The sequence below is a fragment of the Lepisosteus oculatus genome, chromosome 6, assembly GCF_040954835.1.
Source record: "Lepisosteus oculatus isolate fLepOcu1 chromosome 6, fLepOcu1.hap2, whole genome shotgun sequence".
In the NCBI taxonomy this organism is placed as follows: Eukaryota; Metazoa; Chordata; class Actinopteri; order Semionotiformes; family Lepisosteidae; genus Lepisosteus; species Lepisosteus oculatus.
In genome coordinates, this window is record NC_090701.1 from 20,199,483 (window position 1) to 20,221,531 (window position 22,049).

The 22,049-nt window shown below is 37.2% G+C and overlaps 3 protein-coding genes across 5 annotated transcripts in view; 2 read left to right on the forward strand and 1 right to left on the reverse strand.

Moving 5' to 3' along the window:
* The window catches only part of ranbp9 (RAN binding protein 9), a 40,468-nt gene extending 37,466 nt beyond the window's left edge, over positions 1–3,002 (forward strand). Inside the window, exon 14 of the mRNA XM_006634320.3 lies at positions 826–3,002. Coding sequence (XP_006634383.1) covers positions 826–956 — 131 coding nt within the window. The 3' untranslated portion in view covers positions 957–3,002. The remainder of the gene's footprint in view (positions 1–825) is intronic.
* gpr141c (G protein-coupled receptor 141c) lies at positions 2,323–21,999 on the forward strand. Of its 3 annotated transcripts, XM_015354427.2 has the most exons (4): positions 2,323–2,406; positions 6,152–6,235; positions 17,287–17,349; positions 19,449–21,999. In XM_015354427.2, exon 4 carries the CDS (start codon positions 19,449–19,451, stop codon positions 20,322–20,324), a length of 876 nt encoding a protein of 291 aa, XP_015209913.1. In that variant the 5' UTR covers positions 2,323–2,406; positions 6,152–6,235; positions 17,287–17,349; the 3' UTR covers positions 20,325–21,999. The 3 variants fall into 3 exon arrangements, with proteins under 3 accessions (XP_015209913.1, XP_006634435.2, XP_015209914.1); XM_006634372.3 differs by lacking the exons at positions 2,323–2,406; positions 6,152–6,235 and adding an exon at positions 13,053–14,004; XM_015354428.2 differs by lacking the exons at positions 2,323–2,406; positions 6,152–6,235 and adding an exon at positions 13,053–14,004 and having other exon boundaries at positions 17,291–17,349.
* On the reverse strand, positions 3,433–9,768 carry nol7 (nucleolar protein 7). Its single transcript, XM_006634373.3, has 8 exons — positions 9,534–9,768; positions 9,044–9,104; positions 8,214–8,269; positions 7,710–7,735; positions 6,793–6,901; positions 6,432–6,553; positions 5,663–5,740; positions 3,433–4,890 (listed from the first exon to the last, which is right to left on the reverse strand). Exons 1-8 carry the CDS (start codon positions 9,731–9,733, stop codon positions 4,817–4,819), a joined length of 726 nt encoding a protein of 241 aa, XP_006634436.2. The 5' UTR covers positions 9,734–9,768; the 3' UTR covers positions 3,433–4,816.
* Positions 22,000–22,049: the final 50 nt, after the last annotated feature.

Sequence of the window (22,049 nt, forward strand, 5' to 3'; positions counted from 1 at the left end):
GTATGACGTCTTACAACCTAGGGGTCAGATATGTTAAACTAACAACAATATTAGTGCCAGTTTAGCAGCAATTATACTGTATGTGACCTGTTCTAATTATGGCATATTGCAGCATAGAAATTCAACCTGCCAGCAGCCAATGCAGTTAATAGCTATTTTTTTTAATGTGGCTAATCACTTTTCAGCATTTTCTTGCATTTCTTAATGTATATGTGCCAAGCTAAACCTCTCGTGCTTTGTGGAATATAGCATGTCAAATACACCACTTGAGTTTACTGGAGACCACAAAGTTTAATGTAAAGAAACTTATTATAAATGAGTAGGCCCAGAATGTCATGGTAGTGTCTGCAGTATAAATATTACCTTGTGCATCAGGCCCTGCTGGGTTTAAACTGGATATTATGGCGGACATATTGCTTCATCAGTAATCATCAGTGGAGGATGGTGTTTTATGTAAACTTGAAATAAATACAGCTCAGTATGTATTCAATCAGGATTTTTATTTGATAAAGATTCCTGAATAATTCTGGTGTTGGAGGGTCCTCAACTGTCTGTGGACAATGAACAGTTTTTCCTTTGGTTTGTTGATGAACCAGACAGTGATCATGCAGACACTGAGGTACCATATTATATCTAATACGAGGACCATGTAATATCAGACTGTATTGAGAGAAAATTAACTTGCTGTACTCCATGACATTTGAAAGATTAGAGGGTTAGATGGACATATCAGAAGGTGCATCCAGTTGGCTGTATGAATAAATGCCCACATCTCACAAGTTTTCCCTAATCCTGCCACTTGTCTCTATGCTCCATCTTTTCCAGAGACTCACAATCTTCCCAAGCAGCCTCCTCTGGCTCAGGCGATCGGCCAGGCCACTCAGTGTCTGGCCCTGATGGCGCGCTCTGGGAGTGGCTCCTGTGCTTTCGCCTCAGTGGAAGACTATCTGCACTAGCTATGCAACCTGGAAGACGTCACAGGCACGCTCCATCGACACGTGTGATTCAACCTTAGGGACATTGAAACCAACAAGACGTCTCGCTATTGAGATGCCCTTGTTTTGTTTTTTGTTTTTGTTTTTTAATTACTTACCTACTGGGGACAGGTTCTGATTGTCACTTCTGTTTCCTAGTTTACAAGGCATGGTGCAAATTACAAATATTGTTACTATTCCTATTAATATCATTTGCCTAACTTGCATATGAACGTTTGTTCTCCGTGTGAGAACTGGCAGGTGAGCATTAAAGGGCTCACTGCCCCCTTAAAATCACATCCCTATTAGTCACGTGGTGTTCCAAGAACAATTGTTTTATATGACCATATGCATATATACGTTAAATACGGCATATGCGTATGTGTATATATATAAATATATATTTAAGAACTTAATTGAATTATATTAACAAGAAAAGTTTAAAATATTTAGCTACCAAAAATAAGAAAACCAAAAAAAAAATTTTATTATAGGAAGACGCAGTCTTTTGTGGGGAAAATTTGAATCAATATTCAGTGTAATGCAAGCCTGTATAGGGAGGTAGCACTGATTGATTTAGGACTTTTTTTTCTCCTGTTTCTGCACCTCCCAAACAGCACAAACACCTGGTACAGGTTTGAAATGTGGCTTTAGATTTTTTGTTTTTAACTTTGTACTCTTTTCAAAGCTTGTCCTCGTACCTTGAATAACTCAGGAGCTGAATGCGATCGTTCATCACTGCTGAAGACTTCCCTGACCTGTCCAGCACCCAGTAGATTTGTTTTTGACATTTCTCCTTTTGATTTTTCCACCCGACTCGGATCTTGGCAGACCATTCCATTGTACACTCACCCTTGTAAAAAGTTAACAGTATTGTCAACAACACTGTGTGGTAATGACATTTACAATAAAAAAACCAAATATTTAGGAAGAAAATGTCTTAAACTTTGTACGTCCTCTGCATTTTTAAAAATGCTTGAACGACTACTTCTACTTGCAATAAAGAAAGTGTATCAAACAATTAACCAGCTATTAAAATTTACTTCCACAGATGAATCTGTAATTACCATACACAACTGTCCCATTTTATTAAACAGCCTTCCTGCAGAGATGTTACCATACCTTGTTTGCACGTCTTCTATATTTTTTTCTTCTGTTTTGGTATGGCACACGATTCATTTTCATAATTAGTTATTAAAAAAGGCCTTATTTCCCCAAATTTGACATCTCTTCTGCTCGCTTTATATGCAGAAAGACTTTTTAGCACATTTTACATTGTATTCTGTTGGTGAAAAGCAGAATCTAATGTGTGGATGCTTTTTCTTTATCTCAGGAAGTTAGGAGTTTGGCTGGATTACTACTGGGTGCCTGTAATGTGGGGCAAGACTCCTTTGAGGAAAGATGTTGTACTGTCCGATGACCCACACTTAAGGCAAGTCAACAGCTACCTCTAGCTCTGAGGCTTATTTCGTGTTATCCCCAGGAAAGGAGAAGGGAAAGTTTTCCTAGGGCTTTCAATGACACCCTTAAAACATTCAGAAATGATATTTTTAGACTTTTCTGACAATTAATCCTGACCACATTGTCTGTACCTGGTTATATAAGTTATATTTAACCATTATATTTGTTGTCTTGCAACATAACAATGGATATTCAGCACACTCCAGGACCTCGGTGCCTCTCATCATTCTAAAACATGCTGTAGTTGGGACACCATGAAGTTCAGCCACCAGAGTTTGTAGTTTGAATCTGGTTTAGAAGTATTACTTTAAAGGGACCTTCACATGGCCTGACTTGACCTCGTCAGTGGATTTAATAGTCGCATGTGTTAAGAACCCCGTTTTTAAAAAAGAAAAACTGCAGTGAGCCTTTTAATGTTCACAGATTCTTGGATCTTATAAGCTTGAGTTTTAAAATAGGCTAGAGCTGCTCATTGACAGTCTCAGCCTAGTTCTGCAGGACTCTATTTTACAGCATGGAATTAAAAAAAGAAACTTCAATGTTTTGTAATAAAGCTTTTGAATACTCTTTTCAGCCCATGTCACTGGCTAGGTGTTTACTGTCTCATTTACTATGGGTTTGAATATTGACAGATCTGAGTGGTGCATTTATCGCAACACCTTTCGAACTGCATGCCATTTAGATTAAAGCTGATGTTTAAGGCTGGGGTATTTCAGATCAAGTTGTTCTTATATCTGCACTTCAAATGACAAGCTTTAGAAAGTGCATTTAAAACAAATGTAGGATACTGGAATGTAGACCCAGCCCCCATCCCATAAAAATAATAAAATATTAACCCTATCTATTGGAATCTGTATTAACAGTATTGAGCATGCTCTCCTGTGCCATTTTGCACTCATTTTGATGAATTACTACAGTACATCTGTTATTACCCCAGGTTAAAATAATTACAGGGAGCCCTGCTACAGCAACCTGAATTAAAGGCACCCAGATAGGATTTGAAATAAGGGAAACTTCTTTATTTTTTCAAGGTTTGGATTCATTAATCATAATGTTGTACCAGTGCTGTCATAATGGGTTTTGGTGTGTAGAGTACAAAGCAATTTCCAGATGTAACATCTTGAAAATGCATGGGCTGCAAAATCATATTTTCCATACTTTTCATTATTGATAATGAAAGTGATAAAACAATGCACAAGGTTTTGCCTGTTCTTATGTGCTACAAGAATGTAATTCATAACCTTCTTCTTAAACGATTCCATTCAATATCTTTTATTCTGGATATAACCAAAATTCCATAATTTTCCTGGGCTAAAGTACACTAACCCTGAGTTATGTTTAATGTAAATCACACATTTATTGGTTATGGGAAACATGAGGCAGTTAGTTTAATATCACAGTGTCCATCTGCTTTTAGTTTTCAAGGCTGTGAATCATTTTTCTAATGTTAAACAATTTGCAACCATGCAATGAAGTGTTATACACTCTAACTTAAATTGGCTTCATTACTAAACTATTCTCCTGATAGCTGATGAGTGAGTGTACTGGCAGGCTAAAGCTGTTCTCTCATCATTCATTCCATCCATGTGGTGCTATACCTTGGTGGTGATCGAGAGTCCCCACTGAATGAAGCGCTGTGAATAGGGTGTCCAGGAAAGTGTGATTTAAGTAAGGCATTATTCATCTAAGCATAATGTTCAAACCTGTGTTTGATTTAATAAGTCTGCAACCCTATTAAGCTCATCAAATTCTTTGTGGAATCAGGTGAGATGCTTTGCTGTGAGCATATACTTCTACAAAGTTAGTTTTGTTCCAATATGAAAGAGCAGATGAATACAATGCATATTGTATTAATACTAATCTGATATTCACAAATGTAAAATGCATAGCTAAAAAATGTTTTCATTGCAATCACAATAGTTTTTTAGTCACCATAACCAAAACTCTTTAAAAAAACCCATGCTCTGTGATGCAATCAAAAAAGCCTGCTAAATGTTAATTCTAACTTTGTTGCCTTTTGGTTGATGGGTAAAAAAAATATTTTGTAATTTTTAATTTATGTATTGAACTGTCATATGTGGAATCCTCATGTAAAATTCTCACAGTGCTCACTCCTGAATTAAATATTGTATGTATACACTGCTTTCACAGTTGCATTAAAAAAAACTCATCATTTTAACAACCTTACTTGAAAAGAAAGCTTTAAAAGAAATCGGTTGACCCTTTTCAGGTACCGAGAATTCCCATAGATCCTCAAGTCAAGGCTTCAAGTGAGCAGCAGATCTTGGCAGAGTTAGTGAAAAGTCTGTTCAACCCACAGTTCTTCAGCAGATCAGGATATAAAAAGTGGGAATAGCTCTTCAGTGCAACTTTGTCTTTACTCAGTTGGCCTCTGCTCTCTGCTTGTGAATCCACCTCTTTTTAAACAATTCTGCTTTCCCTTTCTCCTTGGAATCTACAAAAGACAAGATGAGACACTTGAGCTCTTTCTTCTGTTCCTGCAAGTGACAACAGGACTGCCTCTGCAGTGTAAACCACAAAATTTAAGATTGCTTTTAAGAGCATCAAGGGGTACACACTTTCACAATGCAGATATTCAGGAAAAATCAAGACATCAAGGTTTTCAAAAGAGTTACATAAAACTATGACTTGTCTTACAGTCGTTTGTATTACTCTTACTTTATTGCATTTAACATTCATCTAAAACATTAGAATATGTAGGAAACAGTCACACCTGCAGTGCTTTGATACTGTAATTGAAACTTGAATACTGGCTTGTTTTTTTCATCCCACATTTTCAAAAGTGTTAAAAAAGTACTAACCTCTGTAAAGGTGCAGTCTGCACATTCTTCTACAAAAGCTCACCACAATTCCATTCACGCCCAAACATTTTTACCCTTTGGACAGCTGAATTTGCAGTGGCAGTGCAATTATGTGTATCCTAATAACATTCATTTCTGTACTATGAATAGCAAAGTGGTTCATTTTAAACCTAAAGGCTATGAAGGTAAGTTAGGAAGCTTTCAATCTCACAACTAATGCTCAACTTTGTCATTAGCCTGTGTTAAGTGTTCCCCCCTCCCTGTGAGAAGACTCACTGCATACATCAGATTAGATGTTTTGTATACTTCTGCATGAACCAGCTGAAGAATTACATGCACAAACACCAAGTAAAGATGATTTCTGTATGCCAGTCCTGCAACAGTACTCCATATTTATTAGCTTACCCCACTGCTTGTCGATGAACTGCACAGCTGCCCTTTTGTTCTTCGCAGTCTTATTTTGGAGAGAAAGGAGCTGGTTTGCTAAAAGAGTACAAAACAAGCAGGTTGGTCTCAGCAACATGATTAGAGTTTCTAGATTAATTAGCTATCTGATGTTAAATCACATAGCCCAGTGGTTTCAAATCCAAATCATGAAAAAAGCTACTCCTCACCAGAAAGGTTTAGGACTTGCCTGCAAATTATTAAGAAGTTAAATACTTCTTGTGTTACCTTAACATACCCTGTACCAGACTCGTTTATGCTAATTAAGCTATTATGACAAGTGCAAAATGCAAAAGCATAAGTTAAAGCAAAATAAGGAGCTAAATTATATAACAGGACTGAAATGGATCTTAAAAAGGTTCAGGGAACACAGTCATTTGTCAAATGCATTCAGATTACGAATCAATCGCTATTGTAATAAGAAACTAAAATTGTTTCTTAAATCAACAGATGTGTGTCAACGTTAAAAAGTTACCACAAGATAAGTTAAAGGAACAGCAAGGGATCCGTTTTAAACACCTGAGAGCAAAAAAAGTAAGAACATCCTATTAACATGTTCTTGACATCGCATCCATGTAATTTTTAAGGCTGTCAACCCAAACATGGGGCCTCCCACCAGGATGTGTTGCTACAATGTAGTATGGCTTCCTCCCTGCACTTGATTGAGTGGAACTCGTACTTTTGTGCAGAGGAAGGAAAAGCACTGATGCAGAGAAAAAGTCCAACTTACTTGTGGTTCTGTTGCTTCCTGAGCCATACAGCCGGGATGTGATGAAATCACAGGCACTTGTTTGCTGTGCTTTTGCCAGAGAATGATCCTTAACCCTCTGGACTTTGTAGTTTTGTTTCATTCTGAGGTGTCAAAAAGACATTTACAGTTACTAACAGGATAATGGTTGAAAAGCATTCTTCCAGTTATAAGCCTCTAAATTGTAACATGGATTGTATGTTAGACATGCTTTACTCTTCCTTAAACATACATAAACATTGTTTTAGAATAATACCATTTCTGTAGCACCCGTGCAAGGGAAAAATGATTTTTTTCTGTTTCTTTTACAGTTTGTAATACAAGCGCATGGTGATTTTATTACCTGCATTGCTCATTTTGCTCCACCTCTGTGTCCTCTTCCTCAAACTGCCCGCTCTCTCCATCCTCTGGGCCGATGTCCTCCTCACCTTCCTCTCCACTTTCGTCATGCTCTAGGAACATGAAATTAATGGAGTTCATTCCATGGGATGTAAAGAGAAACGCAGATTACAGAGATACCTCTTATTGTTTTTGGTACTTTCATTTCCGTTCCACACTTGAATGCCCTATCATACTTTAAGTTCTCCCCCATGTTAAAGGGTTAAATGCCAGTAAAGCTTCACTTGTACAATATATCTGGAAGAACAAAAGTCAATCGCCCCTGCGTTAGAGCTTAATTGCTGTGAAATCAAAGTTAATGTGCAGAGCTTCAGCAGAACAGCTCTCAGACAGACAGTAGAGGAACGTGTGTGACTATTGCCTTTTGAAACTCAAAATATTAGATTTTCTACTGGCCATGATTAGGAACTCCACCGAAAAACATATTGGACCTCTTCAGGCAGAAACATCATGCAAGACAGGAATACAGCAGTAAAGTCACAAGGTTTTGAGATATGTATAAGGGCTGCTTTCAACTGATAATGGGAATAGGTAGTTGTGCTTGGGACTGACTTGTGTATTTCACCAGTTCCTCAAGATTTCAAAGGAATTAAAGTCCCTCTTTTGGATGAGAAGGAATGCAAATCTCGACTCAACCACATGTTCTGCCACCGAGACATTTCTGGGTATTCTGGGGGCTCCTCATATTTTGGCCAGTTAGTAAAAATACTCTGGCAGTGGCAGTATTTATACTGAACCATGAAATTAAAAAGTGTTTCCTATTTTTATGGCACACTAGAATTAAACAAATCTGTTTCATCCACTTGAGATATGAACTCACACATAAACAGATGTAGAGGAAGCAAGTGACACTTAACATACCTTGCACTTCTGATGTCTTGGGCTTTCTAAAGGGTAAGGAAAAAAGGTTTATATTGTAGGCGGGGAATAAAATGAATTGGATAAGGTTTATTCAGTATTTCATTGACTAGAAAAGATAAAAAGAAAAGCTAACTGCTGCTGAATCAGTTTGGTAACTGGCTCCTCAAAAAAAAACAAGAGAGAACACTCAGGAGCCAAACAGACTTGTCATTTGATTTTCAGTAACACCAGACAGTTTTCTGTAAGGATTACTGTACGATACTGAATTGCATAGCTTGTTGCAATTCTTTTCATGTGAGGTTCATGAACATTTACATACTGTATACAGCAGTATATATGCAAAAATACTGTTACATTTATATTTGCTGCTATCATTTAGAGGCAGACAAGATTTGTATATTTGCATATGTATATATATAGCATATATATAGTTTATGAAATGATGGTTGTTATCAGCTTACTTAAGTGTTGGTCTATGAATGTACAATGGGAATATTTTCTCACCCAGGGACAGAGGATTCAATTTCTTCTAGCACATCTTCAGGAAGAAGTTTTCTTTTCTATCAGGGGGTTTAAACATAAGGAGTCACCAACAATTACCTCAACATACGTATAATAAAACATCATAGCCAAAGACTTGATAGTTTGGGTGGGTCTGATATAATGTTTAGGGATGTCCATCCCACCACAACACATCCATGGAGAACTGCAGCACCTAATAATTTTGTGTTTCTGTTAAACATCCCTGATATAACTTTAATTAACATTTGAATTCAAATTAAAATTAAGTTCCCTCTCCCACAAAGTAACCTAATTTAACAAGGTTGTGAAGAGAATAAGTATGTAAACAGTTAAAACCCATAATTTTGCATCAACAAAGTACCTTTCTTTCTCAATTACCTGGATTCTGGGAATGGAATATAGTTAATACTGTATCCCACTACTTTTGTATATATATATATGTGTGTGTGTGTAAATGTTGCAATGAAAACCTGATTGTCAAAACCCAATTATAATAAATTTATCAACAAATTAGTTGTTATGGACAACATTTTAAATAAGCTTTGCACTACTGTGCTGCTATATATTGGTCAGAACTTGAAACGAAAAAAATAAAATTTGTTTTTTAGAATGTACTGAAACTGTACACAGATAGCAGTGGAAATTCTTATAAATACTGGCATCAATCCTTAAACTTCTCAGATTCACATTTTTTTAATACTGTGTATCAACAATCGGCTCATTGTGGCTTCAAATCCCCAAGTTTAAGATGGGAAAGCATCACTAAAAAAATTCAGGAATATTGAAAAACCCCCTGTCAAAATACACTGTACCTTCTGTTCCTTAAAGAGCTCCTGTCTCTCCCTTCGCTTTTGTTTCAGCTTCTCCTTGTCTCTTTAAATGAAATTTAAAGCAGCGTTAACCGACATGAAATAGCGATCTGCAAAGCAAATGTGGCAAATATGCAGGATCTCTTCCCACATTTTCCGTACTTCAATATATCGTCCCACAACAATCAAGCTAGACCGTAGACGACTTCATAATTAGTCCACTACAGTTAATGACTTATTTTATATCTACATACACTGCTGTACGCATTTGTTTCAATATTATTATCTTTCCTTTTGAACACAGTCTACAATCCTATTTTGTACAACTCGTCTGGGTAGCGTTGTAAATTTTAATTCACTCTTTAAAACACACACACATTTAAATTTTAAAAAAAAAATCACGTTCTGTCTCTGCTAAGGTTAAACGTTAATTTAGACGGGCAAATGTCAAATTTAATGTGTTGACCAAAAATGTATCATATAATAATAGCACCTCCTGACACTCTCGATAGCATTTCTCACTCTCTGCTCAGCGACGGCTTTGGCTGCTTCAAAGGTTACTTCTTCTGGAGCTTCTTCGTCCTCGTCACCACTTGACTCGGCTACCAAATTCAGCATTTCCTTCTCTGAAACCTTTCTAGTCCTCACTTTCGCCGAAGAAGCACCCACCGCTCCACGCTTTTTCTTCGCCATCTTTAAAATTTGAGTTCACAAGTCACCTTTAACCCCTCAAAAAAGACTATGTAATGCCCCATACAAGGACGCAGAAACGTGCATCGCCCCATGTGGCTTGGATGATTTATAACAAAAACCACTTGATTTAGTTTACTGCACGTTCACATGGAAAATTTCGCGTGTCTCTTGCTGATATACATTACATGACACATTACATGAATTGTTCCAGATAAATATTATCTTCAGATTAAGAGTACAATAAAAAAAAGTTGACGAAAAGTGTGACAAATTAACACAATCTCTCATGATCTCAACATAATAAGTATTAGCATATTTAATACTACTACTACTACTACTACTACTACTACTACTACTACTACTAATAATAATAATAATAATAATAATAATAATAATAATAATAATAATAATTGCTTACACTTATATAGCGCTTTTCTGGACACTCCACTCAAAGCGCTTTACAGGTAATGGGGATCCCCTCCACCACCACCACCAATGCGCAGCATCCAGCATATGTACAAACATATTTGTTATTTTCTATTCCCAGGTCCCATGTTTGTGATGACAGATAGCTGTGCAAACATGCATAGGCCTTTACAAGACATCACATTGCTAATGAATTTAGTTAGCTGGGTTGATAAAAATAAAAAACGAAATGCTATATTTATGAATAGTGAGCAAAACAGTTTTGTGAGAGGTTATAAATCTAAGGAGCAGAGTTACACTGAGAACTGTATGACTATTAAAACAGGAAAATTAGAAACTGAGATTGGAAGTCAGAATCTAGTACTCTTTGCAAATATGATATTAGAGCTGATGTGCTTGCAAAGTGCCCAGCAAAATCTTCAGTAAGCTGACCAGCTATTTCTGATCATATATTCATTCATTCAGCTACCTGGTAGACACTTTGATCCCACTTAACCCACTTGGTCTATTCTAGGTTTATTTTAAAATAGGGGTATAAAATAATACAACCTTTTTGCATTGTAGAATTTAATAATAATAATAATAATAATAATAATAATAATCATAATAATAATAATAATCATAATCATAATGCTATAAAAAGATAATTTTATTTTGTTAGTTTTGGAACAACTAGTTAGAACAAAAATTTTAAACAAAATATGAGAAAGTTTCAAAAGGTAAAGGCAACTTGTAAATAAGTGTGTGATGGACTGGAATACACATTTCTGTTAGTTTCTCAACACATTCTTTCCAATGACACACAAGTGTCTGGATGTTTTCCTGGTTGAAGAATTTTCATTCTGCCACATGGGCACCAGCTGTTGGATCTTGTGATCACTGCCAAATTCCTAGCTTCAGAGAGTATGTTTAAGGCTACTGAAGTGGTGAAAGTTGGGTTAAGAGAGATCTGGACTGCCGTAAACTTTAAGTACAGAATGTTCAAAGTATCAGAAGACACAGAAATACAAAGTGGTAGTAGTTCAGGTGGGTAGCTGCGTCAACATGCGTAGGCTGCAAAGGAACAAGTAATAGGTTTATTCCATGCTGAAAAAAAGAAGAAAGAGACAGACGACTGTTCTTTTAAATTTTCTCCATTCATTGGAAGTTTCATTTCACACCTCTCTACACCCATTCTGACTTCACACCTCTTGATTGGCCTCTGTTTCTGTCCCCTGCTCCCGCCTCTCACTCCTCCTCCCTCCCAACCTTTGTTCTCCCGCTACTTTACCTTTGCCTACTGCCCTGTCTCTCTCACACCTGAAGAAGGCTCCACGGCCGAAACGTTGTGTTCTCTTTCTTCTTTTTTTCAGCATGGAATAAACCTATTACTTGTTCCTTTGCGAAATACAAAGTGGTCTGTTATTGCCCTGCTGCAGCAGAACACCTCTCTTGACATCCTACTGCTGTTTTCTACACAGGTTAATCAGAACAGCTGGTTTCAGCTGGTTCTCATGCACATCACAGGGTGCGGTTCTGGTGACCATGAGTCCAATCTCCAGAAAAAAAAGCGAGGACTGGTGACTGGGTGCCCATCCGCACTCCAAACAAACTGCAACTGCATTCTCTCCACAGGCAGGACTGTCCCACTATATTACACCTTTCCTGGAAACCCTGAGAGATGGTCTCTGAGATAAGGAATTGCAAATAATAATAACAACAATCATGATAATAATAATTCAATAAACGTTCATAGGGCTTTTCTGGATACTCCTCTCAAAACAGTTTTCAGGTAATGGGGACTCCTCTCCACTACCACCAAAGTTTAGCACCCACTTGGAAGATGTAATGACAGCCGAAGTGTGCCAGAAAACACACCATACATCAGCTATCAGTGGGGAGAAGAACAGAGTGATGAAGATAATTCTTTGTTGGGGTTTATTAGGAATAAAATAATGTCTCCATTAATATACTGGGACATTAGGAACCACACAGACCACTGGATGACTGCCCCCTACTAACCCCACTAACACCTCTTCCAGCAGCATACCTAGTTTTTTCCAGGAGGTCTCTCATCCAGGGACTGACCATGGTCACATCTGCTTAGCTTCAGTGGGTTAGCAGTTGCAAGTGCAGGGTAGTATAGCTGTTAGCTTAAAGTGGTTGTGATCACATTTAAGTGGCAAGCGATCATGAAGTCAAACAGTATGTGCTCACGCAGCAGCTAAGAGGTTCCTACTCTGATTCTATCAAGAAATGGGTAAACTGCTTGAAAGCCAGCTTATGCCAGTTTATGCCAGTGTATTGCTTATACCAGCAGCCATATCACTCTGCAACTCACAACTGGCAACCCACTGAAGCTAAGCAGGTGTGAGCCTGATCAGTACCTGGAAGAGAGACTTCCTGGGAAAAACAAAGGTTGCTGCTGGAAGAGGTGTTAGTGGGGCCAGCAGGAGGCACTCACCCTGCGGTCCATGTGGGTCCTTATGCCCCAGTATAGTGATGGGGACACTGTACTGTAAAAAGGCGCTGTCCTGCGGATGACATGTAAAACCGAGGTCCTGTCTCTCTGTGGTCATTAAAAATCCCAGGGCCTTTCTCGAAAAGAGTAGGGGTGTAACCCCAACGTCCTGGCCAAATTTCCAATTGGCATTTCCCAATTATGGCCTCCTAATAATCAACATCAATGAATTGGCTTCATTACTCTGCTCTCCTCCCCACTGATAGCTGATCTGTGGGGAGCGTTCTGGCGCACTTTGGCTGCCATCGCATCATCCAGGTGGGGGTGCACATTGGTGGTGGTGGAGAGGAGTCCCCATTACCTATAAAGCGCTTTAAGTGTAAGTTATTATTATTATTATTATAAAGCATTTTCAGCTTGATGCAGTTCGACCCGGTTATTTGCATTAATTATTTTTGTTTTTTGAACATCCATATTCAGTTACTAAATAATTCAATGTAGTACTGCAACAAGTATGGCACTGCTGTGGACAATAGAGGAAACCAAAGCTGACAACATTTCCAACAAAATCCTGCTGGGGAAAAAATGTTGATCAGATGTTTCTAAGATTAACCTACAAATTCATTATGAATACTGACTGAATTGTCCATTCTTCTGAATTGTCCGTGCTTTTGTAAAGAGTTCTTTATTAACATGTCTAGCATGTATTGCCACCTGTGGTCTGTAGGCCTCAAAACTGCAATGCAATAAGAGTGCAAAGGAGCAATGATGGGCATTTCCGCAAGCAAGTAAAAGATGGAATGATTGTTTTGCAAATTTTCTTCACTGACAACAGGGTGTTTTTGCAACTTGGAGTAATGCTAAAAAAAGATGTATTGTTAAGCTGTTATTGGGGCTTTGTCTGGTTTAAACTGTTCTTATTGCATGTTGGAAAAGCCTGAGCTATACAAGTGGTCATACTCACTGCTGAGGCAGTTATGCTCATGCTAATAATAAAGTCATGAAGAATATATTTGATTAATTTTTGTTTGTCTGTTACAGTAAAACTGTTGCAGTAAAACCTCCTTAGGACGGCAGTGTGCTTTATTGAATCCTGCTGAACGTCCCTCTTGCACTTTATATTATATGATTATATTAATGAAACCATAACCAAAACTAAGTGAACCTGTGCTAAAAAAGGTTTGAACATCTTTTTACTGTGGCTTTTGTGAGTTCCACAGGAGTTATCAGCTCCACCCCTGTCTACCTCATTATTGAAGCGGTATCTAAAATGAGAATATGTAAACCAACACACTTCCTCCTTTCTGTTGTTGAGTTCATCCACTGAGAAGGACAGACTGGTCTCCACAATTCTCTTGGTTTTTTATCCTCCTTGTAACACTCATTGGATAACATAACTACTAAGGTGAGCTTTTATTCCGTTTTATTTATCTTTGTCTTGTTCTTACACAAAAATAACAACTCCAAGTTTGTACCAGGAAACAGCAGATGGATGTTGCTACTGTGCTCTTAAGATACTTTGCTGAGGCAAATTAGTGGTCTTTGCTGGTAAATGACACTGCACAATATGAGACCACAATACAATAATTTATAATGTAATGATCAGAAGCATAGGATTCAAAGATGATCATTAAATGACATTAAAAGACAAAACACAAACAGGAAGTTAGAATTTGAATCACAGAATGTCAGTTAAAGCCTGTTTAATAGCTATAATTTAACCATCAGAAGTATGCTGTGTGGTACATTTTAAGTATAGACTCTTTGGACATTTCAGGATATTCGTTTTTTATTTGTTTAGTTATTTAGATATTATTAGTTTAATATTGGGCTGAACAGTGACACAATGGTTAGCATGGCTGCCTGGCTGGGCCCGGGGTTTAATTCCTGGGGTGCTATCTGTGTGAAGGTTGTATGTTCTTCCTGTGATGGGTTTTGCTGGGTGCTACAGTTTCCTCCCACAGTCTAAAGATATACTGATAGGTTAATTGGCTTTCAGGAAAATAGGCCCAGGTGTGAGTCTGTGTGTTTCTGCATGTCTTCCTTGTGATGGAGTGGTGTCCTGTCCAGGGTGTATCCTGCCTTGCGCCCGTTGCTTTCTGGGATAGACTCCGTCTCCCCAGCAACCTTGAAATTAATTGGATAAAATAGTTGAAAAATTGATGGATGGATAGTTTAAATATCAGATGGATGCTTTGTGGTATATTGTAAGCAGAAACTGTAATAGTTGCCGAAACAGGTATAATAGGGAATTATCAATTTAAATTTAAACAAGAACTCTGGCCAAATGTTTCAGACAACACGTCATATCATTGAGCATCAAAAATCTCTCCAAGCTAATAGTTCCATTTTACCTTTCTTGTCTTCGATTCCAGAACTCTTACTAGAGAAACACCAGACCAAAAAACCTATCCTTAAACTAAGTTCACACATTTTCTCACATATCAGTGATGAATGTTTTTTCTTTCTAAATTGCTCCATTCATTTACAGATTTTAAACTTTCAGACTTTACCTAGAATTCACCTCTCAGATTTTGATCTCTTCTGTCTTTCTATCTCTCACCTCCATTTCCCATACTTACATTCTCGGTCCTTATACTGCTTACAAACTCCTTCTTGGGCTCATATCCCTGCTCGCTCCCTCATTCTCCCTCACAGTAGAAAAAGGCTCCTTCTTTCAGTGCGGAACCAGCCTTCTCTTATCCTTGTGCAGCGTACGCAACAACTGTATGTAACTCTGCACTCAAACTGCATATTAGAATTTTGCACACTGACTAAGAAAACAATACGCATGTCTTGTCATCTGCCTCTGTTGCTCATGTTATGTGTAGAAACAAAAGCAGCAGGAACAACTTAACTTTTTTTATACAGGAATTAGGGCATGGGGATTTTAAGTTAAGTGGTGTAAAGGCCTGTGGACTTGGAACACTTTTTATTCTTTCCTATGTTTTACATAATGACTCAATGGAAAACTAAAGATCATCCACCCATCCATTTTCTAACCCCATTTATCCAGTTCAGGACTCTACTGCAAGAAACATGGATACACAGAAATACACCCTGGATGAGCTATCAGCCCATCCCAGGTCGGGCACACAAACACACATCCTGGAACACACATCCTAATACCAGGGCCAATTTTCTCAGGGGCCAATTAACCTACCAGGATGTCTTTGGACTGTGGGAAGAAACCAGACCATCCAGAGGTAACTCATGTGCACACAGGGGTTACGAGCACAGCCGGCACCAATTAACTCCAAATGATTCAATCTTCATTTCATATCCTTTCCAAACTATTTCGCAACTATTTAAACCCTCTACTCACTGCTACTGGTGCTTGGTATTAGGATTTCATCTGCCTCCTGAGCTTGCCTTGCCATCCTTTCCTGAAACCCTCTCTACATTGTCTGGATCTCCTCACCTACCATTCTTTGGCTTTGGACTTCTCGCTACCTCTCTCGTCTCGCCCCTCTAGGATGTGTTTGCCTGACTTCATTCTGACTAACTGGATTTGACCTCGGTTGGAATTACTGACCACTGTCTTCTTTGACTGCTGTCTTGGATACCTTGGCTTTCAGATTGTGCCTCGAGACCTGCACAGGGTTTGTTAACAGCCCGGTGCCAACAGGGAGAACATGCAAGCTCTGTACAGATGGCAGCCCAGGGTCAGAATTGAACCCAGGGTCCCAGTGCTGTATGACAGCAATGCTAACCACTGTGCAGCACACATTAAAAATCAAATGTGTTTTTTTGTACATGTATTACAGTATATCATATTTTGGGTAATTCGCTGTCTTTTGTTCCTGCAGACTACTGAGAAATATTTAGCTATTTTATCCAAGGCTGATTAGAATGGTCAGATTGCCTGAAAAGGCACAAAGAGATGTCATTGTGTCTGTAGTTTAGGACCTCTCTTTTTGTACAAGGTGTAAAGAATACTTTCTTGCCCGCCAATATCTCTGCAATCAAATGGGATCAATTAACCTAATAAAGGCCATTTCTTTTAGTATATGAAGTATTAAAACCATTATATTATCTTTATACTTTTAAATAAAAAGCCCAAAGATAAGAAAAGCAGTGAATCTTTGGCATCTCTTCCAGAATTGCTAAATATATAACATAAGACAGCTCTGGACATTTTTGAAAGTCTGCATGCCCACCTCTTTCCCATTTGAGGGATGGTTACCCAGATGCTTTCTGTAACATAATGAATATTATAATGGAGTGGTAAGAGAAATGTCTTCAGCTGTACTAAATGACTGAATTTGATTTAACTGACTGGCCAGAAAATCACCTTTACTGACAATGTGTTCAAAGAATCCCAGTCGGTTCATTAACACCTGATGGACTACACATATAAGAATCAGTCCAATTAGATTAAGAAACAGAGAAGTGATACAGTTTGTCATATTGACTAATTAGAATAATATACCACTCAGAGCTCATCTTTGTGGTGCAGTATTATTTCCAATTTCAAAAATCTATGAGCTGGGTATTTGTGAAATAGGTAAATTTCCCATATGCATTTAAGTTGATGATATGCAGTTCAAGATATCTATCTGATAACTTCTTCTCTTTCCCAAAACCCATTATGTAGTACAGATCCTGACCAGTAAATTGGAAAGGTTGTCTGTGATTGTGTGTTGGTGGAGGAATTATAGACATGGTCATTCATTTTTTTTTTCAGCAAGACAACAAATACATCTGAGGAAGGCTGAAAAACACGGAAGGAAATATATGAATTATTCCGGTAAGCAAAAACACACTGAAGCCAAATTTTATTTTATATCTTTTTACTGTTCAGATAATGTTCATTTTGTGATTTGGAGAGATTACAGAGGGAAGAATACATTTAGCTAAAGATAACTTTTTTTAATTTCTAGGTTGTTCCCAATGGTCCATTTCTTATTTTACCTCTCAAAGTCCAATTCCTATTATAAATCAGAACCTATTTCAAACGCAAACCCAAAAGGTGATTAAAAATAATTCAGAGTGAAATCAAACAGCACCACCAATATAAAAGTAAGTGTATAAGTGAAGCATGCCCTTCACTTATTCAGAATAATAAAGGATAACATTACAGTCTAGTTTGTCAAGAAAAGTTAGGATAATTCTGTGAACCTGGGAGAAAACATTTTTAAAGATGAAGTTGTGAGAAGGGCATCTAAATATAATTTCTGACTACAAATCATGGGTTATTGTGATATTTTCATGTAATCAAAAATACATACTACAGTATGTAGTCCTGCAGGCAGAACAAAACACAAATAGCTCCATGATAGGCTGCTGCTTCTGCATTTGTTTTTTTTAAACTACTGTACTATCCCCCTGTTCTGCATGTAAGCTCTGAAAAAATGATAATGCCTCACAAATTCCTTGAAAGAAAAAAGTAGAAAAACCAAGGCTGAAAGGAACTGATGGAGATTCCATCCTATGCTTCCAAATTTACACACAAATTTAATCGACAAAATGTCAACCTTATCTTATGCTTACAGAGGTGATGATAAAGGATTCTGACGTTGTATTCTCACCGGTTTACAAATGTTTACAAAGAGAAGACTGTCTCCTTTGTGTACAGTAGGACACAAACGTCTTTAAACGTCTTCTCAAATGGCCCTGCATGGATTACAAACTAGTATCTTAACATTACAATAACTTTAAACACAATAATGTTATTGTACGTCTTACAGTTGATATTAAAGATCCATGCATAAGCAGTAAGATTTTCTACCTAGAAATACATAACTGTTGGAAAATTTTATAGAATAGCTTTGTTACTTCTTATTATATTTTGTTGTAATAAAAATACCGGTAATTGATTCTTTCTAATGCGCTTGTAAAAAAGTTATTTTTTGTTGACTTGAATTCTAACAAAGAAATAATATATATAAATATTAAAACTATATATTTTTTAATTTGTTTTTGAACTTTGGCTAACATTGGAACAATCTTGTGCAAAGCAGAATGTATGTTAATGTATGTTATCTCATACTGTATATAGTGAAAGTGGTCTAGTCATGGTTTCAGTGGACACCTTGGGTATTTCTATGGAAACATACACACATTTAACTATGAATTTCACAGGAAGCCAATAAAAAAAAACTAAAATAAGTGCATAATCTTATTAGGTTTTCCACTGAATTCTTTAAAGGTTATTGTTGGGATATTGTGAGGTACTGCTACAGTTAATTCAAAATAATGCAAAACAATTATGAGCACAGGAAAAACTGGTAATTTGGTAATACACATTTTACTAAAGAAACACAGCTTTTGATATTACAAACGCAAACAGCAAAGAACACAATTGGATTGAAAGTATTATTTAATTATGTGTTAGACCAAATCTCATTACTATCAATGAGCAAACATAACAAATCCAAAGGTGACTAACATTTTTTCATTCCAGTAAGTAACACTTTAACATTAACAGAACCAGAAAGCATTACCCCAGAAATAGTAGACTTCAACTGTAAAATATTTTGCTATCCATACAAACTTTACAAAACTCCACAAAAAAGAGCATGTCACCCCACTGGACTGTTTTCAGAAGACTGAAACTCAAACCAGAGGATACAACTGGAAGAGCTTTTAAAACTTAGAACAAGAGGCACTTGTTTACACAAAGAGTTGTGGGAGCTTGATACAAGCTGAAATCAATATCCTGGCTTCTCTCTTTGGAGTAATTAGCTACTAAGAAGCAAATTGCCTCTGCCTATTTGTAACCCTTTTCACATTCTTAAGTCTTAACATGGGAGGTTTTTACTAATATCTTCTTGAGCAACCCATAATATGAGAAAACCACAATGTGTCTCAGAGTGAAATAGGTCTTTTACTGGTTCTGTTTTACAGATGATCAGACTAATGGATAACAGCACTGGAAAGAACAATTCCTTGAACTTCGACACTTCATCCTACATTCTGGTCACCATCTATAGCATCACCCTGTTGGGGGGCATAATTGGCATCTTTTTCATGACCATATTCCTGAAGAACAGCCAGAACAAACTTTCAATCACTACTATCTCCATCATCAATCTCGTCCTAGTGCACGGTAGCTTTCTGTTCTCTGTTCCCTTAATCATGGAGTATTATGCCACTGGCAGTTGGAAGCATCCCTTCATTCTCTGCAAGCTGGTGAGCATCTCCCTACACACCCACTTGTACTTGTCCTTCTTTTTTTACGTGGCCATCCTGGTGGTGCGCTTTCTTTTATTCTTTGGGAGAAAGCCGAGAGACTTCTACAGACCACTGTATGCTTTCATCGCCAGTGCAGTGGTGTGGATAGTCATCTTTGTCAGCCTGTTCCCACCCCTGCTGGTGGAGTACGGAAAACATCAAAACTACAACAAAACCAAATGTTTCCAATTTCAGGCTGAATTTAAGAGAGGATTCGTCATTGTATTCAACATGGTGATTGTGGCTGCCTTCATCTTAGTCTCCTTGCTATTGGTCTTGGTCCAGATATTCATTCTCACAAAAGTGATCATATCAAACAAGACTAATTTGCGGTCGCGTCAAGAGTTCAGGGCTCAGCTGAAAAACCTCAGCTTCATTATGATCTTGATCATTTGTTTTCTGCCTTACCATATTTTCAGAATTCATTACGTAAATAAGATCGCCGTCAACCCTACTGATACGGGGCTTAGCCAGAAGAATGACATTTATTTGTCCATCACGACTCTGTGCTGTTTAGACCTGTTAACATTGTTAGCCAGAGGCTATTAAGTATGCTTAATAGCCTCTGGCTAATTAAGCATACTTAATAGCCTCAGCATACTTAATGTATGCTGCAAGATTGTGGTTTTCTCTTTTGTATTTCCAGTCTAAAATGTAACAAAAAAGCCAAAAATGCAAATGTGAGATGGTTGTGAATATTTCTTCTGCACAGATAGATGTTTCATTTAACCTTTTGTGGGCAAAAAAAAAGAAAAATCAAAAGGAATGTTAACCAACTTTTGGTATTTTTATATTTGTGTCTTTTACTAATCAATAATGATATTCAAAATACTAAGGATGAATCGCATTTGTCAGTGATCCCACTCACCATAGACATTGTTTTGAATCTTGTCTGCCAGGGGAAAGATTGTCAGACAGCTCAAGAAAAACATATCTCCCTCAGCTATGTCTTTTCTGCTTAAGGTTAAACTACATGTAAAAAGAGTTCCAGATCTTGACATCTATTATAAGTTCAAAGCAGAAAGATACAACCTGTAAGGAGGATAATAATAATAATAATAATAATAATAATAATTGATTACACTTATATAGCGCTTTTCTGGACACTCCACTCAAAGCGCTTTACAGGAAATGGGGACTCCCCTCCACCACCAGCCATAGTGCGCCAGAACGCTCACCACACATCAGCTATCAGTGGGGATGCAGAGGTTTTCCCATCTATAGTTGATCAATTCAAGAAAATTGCTGTCATTACTGTGAAAAAGTCTTAAGACTTGTTAAGGTAATCTTGTGTACCAAAATATGTTTGCCACAGCAGAGGATCTGAATACTTAAGTCATTGTCATGATCAATTTTTATTTCATATCGATCAAATATTTACTTATGTTTGTTTTTTGCTTTCAATATGTGAAGCATGTTGTGTACTGTATATATGACATCAATTTCTACTTCAAAGTGTCCTGACTGCAGTCTTTAAAGTATCTAAATGTGAAAATGTGTAAGGGCCTGAAAACTTTTGCATAGCACTGTACATCTTGCAATATGTATTTCTTCTCATTTGAGGCGACAGTTAAGTACACAAACTATGTCCCAGATTACATTTCCAAGTAGTAGTTTCCTTGGGATAGATGCATGAGAATCTTGGCAAACAGAAACATGCCATCATGTATTTATAAATTAGCAAGACGTTTAAGTGTTGCGTTTCAAGATTCAATGTGTAGCTGTGGCTAGAAGTTTAGATTTCTTAAATGAAGGGTAATTCAGATCCTGGGTGGGACACTGTTGTTGTACTTGTGGGTAAGGTGCTTCAGTACAATGTTATGTTGTACAAATGGGTACAAACTTACAACTCTTTGGACAAAAGCTTCAGAACAATAAAAGTAATTGCCTTTTAATATAAAGGACTGGGCTCAAGTATTGAAAAATGTCACTTTTGTGGAAAATACTGTTCTAGGTTACAGCAAACACTGACAATGATATAAAATGGATTTCTGCATATGTACAGGATGTCGAGAACTATAAATTGATGGAAAAATTTAGCAAAAATCATTGTAATCTATTCACTACACATTATACCACACTATTTTATTTTGTGGATAAATGTCTATCTACTGTATGCATCTAATTTTTCTTTCTGTATATTGTATGCATCTATGCTCAGTGTAACATGGCATATAACAAGAGATCCTTCAGATGTGTATTAATTCCTCAATAAATGTGAAAAGCTAAACAAAACAGAAACTAAACAAAATTATTCCTAATACTGGACCAAAG

Bases quoted from the DNA above. Each gene is read 5' to 3' on its own strand.
- nol7 (XM_006634373.3), bottom strand. From the start codon at position 9,733: ATGGCGAAGAAAAAGCGTGGAGCGGTGGGTGCTTCTTCGGCGAAAGTG. The intron at 8,270-9,043 runs GTACAGTGTATT...ACCCCCTGATAG, and splicing joins AGCTCTTTAAGGAACAGAAG to AAAAGAAAACTTCTTCCTGA. The intron at 5,741-6,431 runs GTAAGTTGGACT...GTACTCTTTTAG, and splicing joins AGGAAGCAACAGAACCACAA to CAAACCAGCTCCTTTCTCTC.
- gpr141c (XM_015354427.2), top strand. From the start codon at position 19,449: ATGATCAGACTAATGGATAACAGCACTGGAAAGAACAATTCCTTGAAC.